Source organism: Pipistrellus hanaki, assembly GCF_964339955.1.
Source record: "Pipistrellus hanaki genome assembly, chromosome: 14".
NCBI lineage: Eukaryota > Metazoa > Chordata > Mammalia > Chiroptera > Vespertilionidae > Pipistrellus > Pipistrellus hanaki.
This window is the reverse complement of record NC_140516.1, coordinates 36,030,466-36,042,330: the sequence shown is the minus strand read 5'-3', so window position 1 is coordinate 36,042,330 and position 11,865 is coordinate 36,030,466. Positions and strand designations below refer to the sequence as shown.

Sequence of the window (11,865 nt, the reverse complement as noted above, 5' to 3'; positions counted from 1 at the left end):
CCATGGGAGGCGTGGCAGGTGTGGGTGATCCACAATCCCCGGGCTGCCCCACTGCCCAGCCAGAGCCTCCACGGGACAGGCCTGGGCTGGCCACACACAGCCCCAGGCCAGCGGTCACAGGAGGGGTGGTCTGGGACGTGGGGAGAGGAGGAAACGCAGCCGGGCTGGCTCAGGGGCTCGGGGAAGGGAAAAGGCCGGAGTTCAGACAGCCCCCAGCTCTTGCATTCCTAAACATGTCAGGCACGGAGAGAAGCAAACATCACACATAGCAAAATGGTATTTTTATTGCGGTGGCTTGTGGGTGCTCCTGTGTCTGCGCAGAGCAGTGCTCGGGTCTGGGGGCCGTTGAGGCTGTCACAGGGCTGGCACAGGCTGGGGGGTCTCCCGCCCACTCTCAGCAGCCCCCTCCAGCCCGTCCTGCTCGGACCCCGGCTCAGGGTGCTCCAGAGCGTTCCGGGTGTCGGCTTGCCACAGCTTCACCAGGTCCGTGGGAGTCTTTCCAGCCTGGGGGGGGAGGGGAGACCAGGCCACTGTTTGGAAGTCTGAACCAGGAGGTGCCCTCGTCTATGCCAGTGGCTCCCAACAGGGAGCATTGGTGGTGCCTGGAGACCTTTTGCTCATGACAACTGGGGGTAAGGGTGGTGGTAGGTGGGGAGCGGGTACCACTCGCATCTTGCCTAGCGGTCAGGGATGCTGTGTCAACATCCCAAGGTGCCCAGGGCAGCCGAGTGTCGAATGCCAATAATGCCAAGGTTGAGATGTCCTCGTTCATGCCTCCCCCTACCTTCCTAGCTTTCCCATAACCCCTTAGTGTTCTCCATTTGGGATTGGGCAGGGAGAGCATTCTCCTCCATTCTGTGATTGCTCTGAATCCCAAAGGAGAGCGTGGACTGGGGGACATGGGATGCTAAGAGCCCTCAAGGACACCAGGAACCAGCATGGCTTGCCAGGAACAGACATGCCAACCGAGGGCTTAGGCTCTTCCAGCTCTGACCCTCCAGGATTTGGGCCAGGAAAGAGCTCCAAGGGCAGGCGGGCTGACTCATGCTTGATTCTGTGCCATCTGACAGCTCAGTCGGGGCCTGGGGGGGCCGTGCACACTGACTGCTGAATCAGGAAAGGGATGAGCTTACCAGGTTCTTGGCCATCATGTCGGCCCCGTGCAGGAGCAGCAGTTTGATGATCTTGTAGCGGTTGAGCCTCACGGCATCATGCAGGGCACTGTCCCCTTCCTAGAGCCGGAGTGACACTCAGCGGCGCCCACATGGGCATGCGGGAGCCCCCAGGCTGCCTGCCCCCTGTGGAGGGGCCGGGCAGGGGAGAGAGAGCCCAGACACTCACTCTGTCTTGGGCGTTGATGTCCTGGCCCAGGGTCAGGAAGTGCTCCACGATCTCCACGTGCCCTGTGCGAACCGCCACGTGCAGGGGCGTGCTCAGCAGCTATGGAGGGGGAAGCGGGAACTATTGGCGGAAGGGCCTGGCCTGTGTGGCTCTGGGAAGGGGGTGGTCCTAACTGCAGCCTGTTCCTCCCCCAATCCTCGAGCCAGGGCCTGAGCCCTGCAGGGGCAGGGAGTGCTCCAGTTCTCCCTGTCCTGCCCAGTGGTCTGGCTCTGAAGCATCACGTACCGCCTTCTCCGGGAAGCCTTCCAGGATTCCCCGCCCGCCCAGCTACCAGCAGCTGCTCACTCCTCTGCCCTTCTTTCAGTGATTACAATAGATGTCACTTATGGACGGATGACTATGTAATGGGCATGGCAAAAGCTTATCAAACATTAGACTTAAGTTTAACAAGTAATTTACATTCATTTCCCATCTAATCTATACAAGAACTCTGCAAGGCATTTTACAGATGAGCAACAGGCTCAGAGGCTATCACTCACTCAAGGTCACATACAAAGAATAAATTTTAAGAAGGTGGAGGGATGGATGGATGGATGGAGAGATGGAGAGATAGAAGGATGATGAAAGATCGCATGGATGAACAAATCCTATATCTTTTGGGCAGTCCCCCAAGTTCCCAAAACAGCGAATCTCTTCTCCCGCCCTCTTCTCTGCTCTTCCTGCTCCCGTCCCCAGATGATGGCTTCCAGGGGCCTGCATTTGATGGACACGATCCATCCCTGGGCTCTGCAGCCACTCTGGAAACCAGACTTGTTCACAGCTTCCTTGGCTTTTCTGTCCTTCGCCTCCCACTCCCCGCCCACAGCCACCCCAATATCTGTGAGCACCATCACCTCACCTTATCTCTCATGTTGGTGTCTGCTCCTCGGCTCTGCAGGAGTTTCACCACCTCCAAGCGGCCCCCGCGGCAGGCCCAATGCATGGCTGTGCAATCCAGCTAGAAGGGCAGGGCAGGCCTAATGGCAGAGCTTCCGAGAAGACAGTGCCCTGGGGGAAAGGGCCCAGCCAGAAGGGAGGGAGGTACCAGGAGAAGGGCACAGGGGAGGGAGAGGGCACTCCAGTGCCTGGTCAATGGGCCAAGCAGAACATAAGAACCCTTGGGACCCATCTAGTCCGAGACAGATTTGCAGAGGAGGAGATGGGGCTGCCCAAGGCCATACCACCCACTAAAGGTGGAGCCTGGGCCCCGAGGCAGCCTGTCTGTGTCCCAGGGTGGCACACAGAGGGGGAGTCTAGGCCCCCTCCGGCCTCCCACCCAGCACCTGCCCTCTAGCTCACCCGATCCTGGAAGTCCACAGTGGCCCCGCTCTCCAGCAGCTTCTCCAGGATCTCCATGTGGCCCTCCAGGGAAGCGCGGTGCAGTGCTGTCCTGCGGAACTGTCCCCACAGAGACTGTCAGGGCCTGAGCCCTGGCCCAGGCCTGAGCTCACCTCCCACACAAGCTGAGGCTGAGGCCCAGCTTGATTCTGACCCTTGTGCTGGGTCCCCATACCGTCCATGCTTGCCAGCTCCTCGTGCTCTATCCAGACTCCCTTCTGTGCCCTGCAGACTCCGTCCTTCTCGCTGCCCCGAGCACAGGGAGCCAGGCCTTTGCACAGGCTCTTCCCTGGGCCAGCGTGCCCATTATGCCCTCACTCCCTTGAGTGCTTAATGGATTCTGGCTGTTCCTTCAAGATGTAGCTCAAATACCATCATCTTCTTGGAACCTCCAGGGGCCCAGAAACCTTCTAGCATGGAGAGTGTTGGCAGGCCAGCTATTGAGGCTCACTTGGCTCTGCTTCCCCCAGTGCCTAGCCCAGGGCCAGGGGGGCAGGTGCACCCTGATTACTGACTCAAGGAAAGGATGAACTTCCTCCCTTCCCAATGCAGTTGGCTTTCTTCTTTGGTCTCTTGAAACATCTACTCTTAACCCTCATCTTTTAAAAATATATTTTATTGACTTTTTACAGAGAGGAAGAGAGAGGGATAGAGAGAAATATCGATGAGAGAGAGAAACATCAATCAGCTGCCTCCTGCACACTCCTATTGGGGATGTGCCCACAACCAAGGTACATGCCCCTGACTGGAATTGAACCTGGGACTGACCCTTGAGTCCGCAGACCGACACTCTATTCACTGAGCCAAACCAGTTGGGGCTCATCTTTTTCTTTTTTTTTGTCCTCCCGGTACCTAGCACAGTACTGAGGGAGGAGATGCTCAGATGGAACAAGAGGAATAAGACTCTGGCGTCTGAAGAATAGAACGGACATGTAGTCTAAGCCGACAATAATGCAGGCTCCTTAATTTGCTTAAAGTGAAGAAGAGGCTGTTTCAAGGAAATAAACAAACAAAAAAAGTATGGTGGGTGGTGGAAACAGAAAATAGTGCTGATGTTTTCACAGCATTACAAATGCAATCTATGCAGCTGAATCGTACCCTTAAAATGGCTAAAACGGCATAGCCCGTGTTATATATATTTTATCACAATAAAATAGAAAATTAAAGAAGTATGATATACAGTACAAAAATATACCCTCTCGTGAGTTTTATAGTTTTTTCATTCATTCGGTAAATACTTATAGAAGCACTATTGTTCCATTTGACCCCCATAATGTGCTCTGAGGGAAGCAGGCTGTTTTACAGAGGAGGAAACTGAGGCATGGAGCGGGAAGGGGCCTAACGACAGGTCACATAGCCAGGGAGAGGCATTCTTTTTATCTGATCCCATTTCTTCGTCCCCAAAGAACCATGTGACACTCGGTAGTCTGGATCGAGTTCACGTTGAAAAGGGCCCAAGGGCCAAAACCAGTTTGGCTCAGTGGATAGAGCATCAGCCTGCGGACTGAAAGGTCCTGGGTTCGATTCCAGTCAAGGGCATGTGGGTTGCCAGCACATCCCCAGTGGGGGGTGGGGGGTGCAGGAGGCGGCTGGTCGATGTTTCTGGCTCTCTGTCTCTCTCCCTTCCTCTCTGTAAAAAGTCAATAAAATATATTTTTTTTTAAAGAAAAAGAAAAGAAAAGGACCCAAGGATTTAGATAAAGTCCTGTGTGAGAAGGACCATCCCAAATCTCCCGAGGACACCCCTCCCAAAGGACATCCAGTGCCTGTTCTCAAATGGGCCCGCCCGAGGCAGGCGCAGTGAAGGGGTGGTGAGACATCACCTGGTCGCAGGTGTCCGGGGAGCCCCCATCGGCCAGGAACTTTTCAATGACCTTCATGTTCCCTTCCACGGCGGCTTTCAGGAACATCTCCTCCTCCACGGGGCCGGCCTGGGAGGGAAAGTGCCATCACCCAGGGCCACCCCGCAGTGACCCGGGCCCTCCGGGCGCCCCGGCCCACACAGGTGTCCCCCGGGAGCTTACGATCTCCTCAGGCTCCGGGGGCGGCTCCTGAGCCAACAGGGCCGCCCGCTTCTTCTGCTTCCGCTTCTTCCGCAGCTCGATGAGGTTCTGGATGCCGCCCACCTCGATGATCTCCCGCCGCAGGTCTAGGGACGTCTTGCGCACACGCTCCTGGCCCTGCGTGGGGAGGGCCCGTCAGCCCCAGGCCAGGAGCGGGGGGACCCCTGTGCTAAGCTGGAGGGGGAGGACAGGGAGAGCCTTCAACAGGGAAAGGAGCCAAGTCTAGCTCTCCTTCCGGGGAGCACAAAAGTGGGTGACGGGTGGCTCAGTCAGCGGGTGGCTCAGGTGGCTCAGGTCAGCAGGCAAGGGAGGCTTGAGGGAGCTGCCTGGAAGGCTTCACAGTGGGCAGGAATGTGGGGTGGGTGGGGGAGCTGATGAGGAGGGAATCTCAGAGGCAATTCGTAGCCCAGGCCTTAGAACAGAGTCCGGATCCTCTGCTTCCCCTGCAATTCCACTCGTGTGTGACCATAAAAGTAACAGATGACTAATATTAAAAATATGCCCCTCAGGACGAAACCGATTTTGCTCAGTGGATAGAGCATGGGCCTGCAGACTGAAGGGTCCCAGGAACGATTCCGGTCAAGGGCATGTGCCTTGGTTGCGGGCACATCCCCGGTGGGGGGTGTGCAGGAGGCAGCTGATGGATGTTTCTCTCTCACTGATGTTTCTCTCTCTCCCTTCCTCTCTGTAAAACAATCAATAAAATATATATTTTTTAAATATGCCCCTCAGATGTGGCTCAGTTGTTGAGCATCTTCCCATGGATCAAGAGGTCCCAGGTTCAATTCCCAATCAGGGCATATGCCAGGCTTGGGGGCTGGATCTCCAGTAGGGGGTGTGCAGGAGGCAGCTGATCAATGCTTCTCTCTCATTGATGTTTCCATCTCTCCCTCTCTCCCTTCCTCTCTCTAAAAATCAATCAAAACATTTGTAAAAATAAAAGTAATAGAGAAACATAAAGATTTGAAGAGAAAGCCCTTCTCTCCCAGCGGTAACCTCCGGTGGCTCCGTCAATGCCCTTTCAGTCACCCTCCTATGGGGTCATCCTGCACACAGTGGTCTGGAAACCGGTTTCTCTCATCAGCAAGGAGATCTCTCCTGTCAGCACACACAGCCTCCCTCAGCCCCCTCATGCCTGCATGGTGTCTGTCATGTGGCTCTCCCTTCTCCGGGCTCCCCCGGGGTCTGTACATGTGCAGATTCTGACTCAGCAGGTCCAGGTGGGGTGTTGACATGCATGCTCATTGCTAATATGCTTCCAGGGGGTTCAAGGACCACACCAGGAGGAGGTAGGCCATAACTGCCCGGCTTGTCTCCTGAGCACAGACACTGGCTTCTCCTCCCACTCACCTTAACCTTCTGTAGGGCCAGGTTCGCAGCCCCGTGGTGCTTCTCATCCTCCAGCGCCAGCATGTCCATGGCCAGCTTCTGGTGGGTGGATCCTCGGAGTTTCTGATAAGCCAAGGACAAGACCTGCCTGCAGAGCCCGGGAGGAGGTGGCCTCTCCCCTAACCACTCCGAGGACATGCTCCAAAGACCTCCTCCTGTGTGGCCTCAGAGCCCTTCCTTGACTGGGCCTGGAGGCCCCTGGCAGGAGCCGGGCTCCTGGAGAGACCCATCCAAAAAAGGGGGCCAGTTTCAGTTCCCCATCTCAACCCCAAATCCAACCCCAATCCCAGCTCCATCTTTAACTCCTGCCCAATGATGGCCCCGAGTCCCCAGCCAAACAAAATTAAAAGCTATTCAAATGAATTTTCATAAAACTAAATACTGTGTACCAATTAATAATGTGGATTTTTTTTTTCAATAGATGGAGTTACACAGATCCTATATAATAAAGAGCTAACATGCAAATGGTTGTCACACCCTCACACTGTCATGCATTAACAGCTCACTCAACAAGAGAGGAATGGGGACCAGCCAGGCACAAATGAGCTCCTGAGAGAGGAATGGGGACTAGCCAGGCTGTGGCCCAGGAAAGGGACAAACCACCCACCCCACAGTCCCAGGCGAAGCCGCTGCCCATGGTCCCCTGTGGCTGTGGCCAGCCCAGGGGGAAGCCAGCCTGGGTCCTGGATGCCTGTAGCCAGCCAAAGGGAGGAAGCCTGGGTCCTGGGTGTGGGGGGGATCAGGCCAGCAGAGGAGCAGTTAGGGGTGATCAGGCAGGCAGGCAGAGGGGTTAAGAGCAATCAGGCAGGCAGGAAGGTGAGTGGTTAGTCCCCAGCAGTCCTGGATTGTGAGAGGCAGTCAGTCATTCCCTGAGGGGTACAGAATTGGAGAGGGTGCAGGCCAGGCTGAGGGACCCCTGCCCCCCATGTACAAATTTCATGCACCGGGCCTCTAGTGTTGATATATATGCAATTTGATATGCATGCTATTTTGTTGTACTGACAACAAACTTCAAAACTTCAATATGTCAAATTTTCTGAAGGTGTTAACATCATAGATATTTTTATGCTTAAAAATGTCAAATTTTGTGCCAAAAAAAAGAGTGTTTGCAGGAAGTTTTAATTGAACAAATGGATTATTTGTTGTCGGTAGTGATCAGTATTAACGGTTTCACCTGGTTTTAGCTAATAATACACCACACCTTCCTGATCCCACCAAACTCAGAGCATTGTTTTCTTTCCGAAGCAATTTGGCCTTGCAGTCAATGTTGATGGCTGACCTGGATCAATCCATGATTGTGTGTATTTGGGATTCTCAAAATAAATCCACTCTTCATTGCCAATCACAATTCGATGCAAAAAAGACTTTCTTTCGTGCAGTTGAAGCAACATTGTACTGATGACTTTTCGGTTTTCCATTTGTCTTTCGTTCAGTTGATGTGACACCCATTTTCCTTCCTTTAAAATCTTTCCCATTGCTTGTAAATGATCGGAAATTGTTTGCTGAGCAACGTTTAATCTTTCTGCAAGTTGTTTTTGAGTTTGACACATATCTTCACCCAATAATGCTTGTAATGGTTGGTCTTCAAACTTCTTTGGTTGCCCTGGACATTCTTTGTCTTTCACATCGAAATAATCACTTTTAAAGCTTTTAAACCAGTGTTCACAAGTATCTGGAGATGGAGCATGTTCACTATAAGCTTCCCGAAGTATACGATAGCTTTCAACAACACTTTTCTTCAAAATAATGAATTAATCCTTCCTGCAAACACTTTTTTTTGGCACAAAATTTGACATTTTTAAGTGTAAAAATATCTATGATGTTAACACCTTCAGAAAATTTGACATATGAAGTTTTGAAGTTTGTTGTCAATACAACAAAATAGCATGCATATCAAATCGCATATATATCAACATATATGTAACTCCATCTATTGAAAAAAAATCTGCATTATTAACCGGTACACCTAGTATATTAACTTTTTCAGGCAGTGAGATTATTTTTTAAGCTTCTTTATGCCATAAAAATTTACTTTGATGAAACAATGTGATGAGAGATGATGGTTATTTTTTTAAATGGCTTACTTGGGGATATAAAAAATTTGCAAATCTATGTCAGATATCAACTTTTGTCCCCCTCAGATTTTACTGGTCCATGAAATCCTAAAGCATAGAAACTGTTGCTCTCAGGGAACCTAAGGGATGAGAGTCAGCTGACGTAGACTCTAGTAACCTTATTCTCATTGTAAAAATACAGGCGAAACCCCTTCCCAGTCTCCTCTCCATTGGTAGCTCTGACCTACCTGCCTGACTACTTCCTTCTTCTCTCTTAAAGGAAAAGCACTCTTTGTGAAGAGCTGGCCCCCATCTCTGAGGTTCCAGCGCTCCGGGAACATTCGCCCAGGCGGGAGGGTGCTGGTCGAGATGGCAGGTTGGGAGGAATGGCCACCCTTACAGAGCTCTCAGTTGAGTTCTGCTGTCTCACTTGCCAAGGGTGGTTCTGATTTCCCAGGTCTTTATTTTGGAGGTCCCGTTTGTCCATGGGCTTCTCTCTTCCACGTCAGATTTGTGTGGTTTGAGGTATTCCCAGTGCTGGCCTTTCCTGAAACACTGCTTCCTCTCCCAGGGCCAAGGGGTGACCGCGGGCTGCAGGTACTCCTGTATGTGGGGCTCTGGCTGGGGTTCGCATCGAGCAGCCAGAGCGTGGGCTTGGATTCTAATCATCGTGGTACCCCCTGCACCTGTGACAGGGCCTAGCACATGGTAGGTGCTCAGTGAACGTGGGAAACTTTTTTCCTGCCAACGGCCCTTTGGATATTTATGACATCATTCGTGGGCCATACAAAATTATTACCTTAAAAAATGAACCTGCTATATTTGGTCAAACATTTAATTAGCTCATCCCCCTAATGCGTTGGCAGAGCCAGACCAAATGATTTCATGGCCCATGGGCTGGATAGTCCCCATTCCTGGTTTAGAGGATAAATGAATGAACGAGTGAATGGATGATGGCAGGTGGGCTCAGCATCTCTGTCCACCCCTCAGTCCTTAGTGATGACCTGCCCCAGTAAGTGTCTCACAACGGAGCCTCATTCCTGGGCGGGTCCCCAGGACCTTTTTCCCCTCCCACCCCAAGAAGGGGGCACAGACTGGACAGAGGCTCTCCTCTGAGGACCCTGCTGGGCTTGAGGCTGGTGGGAACAACTGAGGACTCTAATGTTCATCCGTGTCTTACCCGGACGCTATGGCCCCTAGCATCAGATTGTCTTTGTGGGCTGGCATGCAGCAGGTGCTCAATAAATGCCATTGCACTGGATGCTGGTGCGTGAAGCACAACAAAACTTCCGCTTCACTCCATGGATGGCTGCACAGATTGAATGGGAGAGTGAGTGCCTGTGCACTGCTTACTGGTAGCAGAGTAGCCGGCACTTGCTGAGCTACTAGACTCCAAGGGAAGGCTGGCTCTGCGGGCACCCAGTGTCCCCAGAGCCCTGCTGCTATATTTGTGGTATGAATGAATGGATGAGGACTGCCCCATGTCCCTTTGATGAAGGCCTCTGTATCCAGCATTCCAAAAATGGCACCGTGGCATGATTCACCTGCCTGGCACTAGTGCACAGGCCCTTGGGGGAGTGAGAAATGGCATTACTGGACTTCCAGGGATGCCCAGGCCAAGACTCAGAAGGCTCGGTCCAAACTCTTCACTTACAAGCCTTCCCTCCCTTCCTTAGCCCTCATCTCTTCTTCCACTGGGGCCCTGATCCTTCCCTCACCCTCACCCCATTCGTCACTCTTCTTCTTTTGAATGGAGTCTACCTCTAAGCTGATTTGTCTTCTCCCTCCCATTCCTGTTAGGGCCAGTCTTTCCTCCTCCAACAAGTCCTTCTTAGGGCTTTGAGCTGCCTTCCCAAAGTAGGTCAGATGGCACCACCCTCTCTCACTCAACAACATTGCCCACAGGATAAATACCTTTCACACGTGCCCTCTGGTTTCTGTCCTGCTTCCCTTCCCAGTCTTAGCCCCTGCTACCAGAATTTCTAATAACAGCCATGCTCTCACCTATCTAAGCTTCAGTGTCTGTCTTTTCCTCAGCCTGGAATACCCTTCCAACTCCTGATCTCCACTCACCATTCTTGAAGACCCAGCTCAAATGCCATCCTGTCCACAGAGAAGTCCCTGAGGGCCTAAGGTTGCAATGACTCATCCGCCCTTTGTGCTCCTTCACTTCTTCCTGACTTAACACCGCTATTCCACACTCCCTCACTCTGCTTTGTTCCTTAGTAGACTATGCCCCTGACAGGTGTTGGCTAAAGGAATGCAGGCTGGTAAAAAGGAGGCAGGGACTGGCCTTACAGGTCCTCTCAGTTCTCACAGCACTTCGCACTTGGCAGAGCAGACTCTAGGTCAAGTATTGGTTTAAATAAAATGAAAAGCAATGCATGCATAGTAGCATAACCAATGGCCACAGAACTGGGTAGTGAGGGCTTGCCCGGGGGTGGGAATGGCTGGAGAGGATGTCAATCGGGGGAAAAGGAGACATATGTAAATTTTTAGACAATAAAAAAAAATAAAAAAAAAGCAAGACAAGCTGGCACGCTCCCCCCCCCCCCCCCCCCATTTCTTTATTTAGAAGAAAATGCAATTGCCCAGGGCCCCATGCTCCCACGGCCTCTCCAGGTGTGGCTGGCAGTCCTGGGGAGACCCCTGCTTCCTTTCTCCCTCTGCTCCCCATCTTTATTCTTCTTCAGTGACCAGCCTGGAGTTCCTCCTGTCTCAGTCTCCTGCCCAGAAACTGGGGGACCTCAGGGACCCACATCCCCACATCCCCAGGCAGCTTCCCAGCTGTCTCATTCTATGCAGCAGCTTATCTCAAGGCCCAGGTGCATGGGCAGGGTCTCGGGGAGCCCAGCTTGGCTCATTCGCCCCACTGTCCCTCAGTTCTTAGGGCTGATACCTCAAGCCCTCTCCACCAGGAGACCCTCTGGCTGGGATGGAGCCCTAGGGATACCTGTCCTCCTTCACCACAGGCGTGGCAGCCAGCCTCTTCCTTCCGTTGACAGAAGAGCTGGATCCCTCAGAACCCCCCTGGGCACACACACCTCTGCCCATACCTCATTCTCCTCCTCCTGTGCCAGCCGCTCCTCAATAAGCGCTGTGGCGCTCTGTAGCGCCTCGGAGCCCGCCATGGTGCTGTCCATACCCGCTTCTGCAGGCCAAGAGCCACGGGGGCTTTATAGACCAGGGCACCCACCCCCGCCCTGCTGGGCGCCTTTGCCATGAGCTCACCGGCTCAATTCTCCACCTGCCCCCCTCCCTGCCCCCGCCACCTTCACCCTGGGTAGCCGGAGAGAGCAGGGGAGGCAAGGACAGCTGCCCCCTACATCCCATGACCTATGAGAGCTGGAGGGCACCGACCCCGAGAGCAGGGGCTGCAGGAAGGAGCCTGCTCAGCTTTTACCACGAGTGCTTAGGCCCAGCTGGTGCTTAGCCAGGCCAGCTGGGCTGCAGGAAGGGCCCACTGGCTGTCTCTAGTCCTGATGACAGTGCCACCTGCTGGGCGCCTGAAAACTGTGCCCAGCCAGTGCTAATCAGGGGGCCCGAAAGCCCAAGTGGGGACTCAAGAGAGTCCTGTGTCCTGGGCTGTCCTGTATTCAGGCCCTGCTGGCTCTGGAAAGGGGCAGACGCTTCATCCTGGC

General features: G+C 53.2%; 1 protein-coding gene across 1 annotated transcript; it reads right to left on the bottom strand.

The window, feature by feature from the left end:
- Positions 1-257: 257 nt before the first annotated feature.
- ANKRD2 (ankyrin repeat domain 2) lies at positions 258-11,434 on the bottom strand. Its single transcript, XM_084904109.1, has 9 exons — positions 11,281-11,434; positions 6,132-6,233; positions 4,743-4,898; positions 4,542-4,649; positions 2,680-2,778; positions 2,240-2,338; positions 1,342-1,440; positions 1,134-1,232; positions 258-504 (listed from the first exon to the last, which is right to left on the bottom strand). The coding sequence occupies exons 1-9, from the start codon at positions 11,365-11,367 to the stop codon at positions 355-357; spliced, it is 999 nt and encodes a 332-aa protein (XP_084760235.1). The 5' UTR covers positions 11,368-11,434; the 3' UTR covers positions 258-354.
- Between the last annotated feature and the right edge of the window lie 431 nt (positions 11,435-11,865).

Excerpts from the sequence above, each read along its gene's own strand:
- ANKRD2 (XM_084904109.1), bottom strand. The coding sequence starts at position 11,367 with ATGGACAGCACCATGGCGGGCTCCGAGGCGCTACAGAGCGCCACAGCG. Across the intron at positions 4,650-4,742 it reads CCCCGGAGCCTGAGGAGATC|GCCGGCCCCGTGGAGGAGGA; the intron begins GTAAGCTCCCGG and ends TTTCCCTCCCAG. Across the intron at positions 2,779-4,541 it reads CCCCGGACACCTGCGACCAG|TTCCGCAGGACAGCACTGCA; the intron begins GTGATGTCTCAC and ends CTGTGGGGACAG.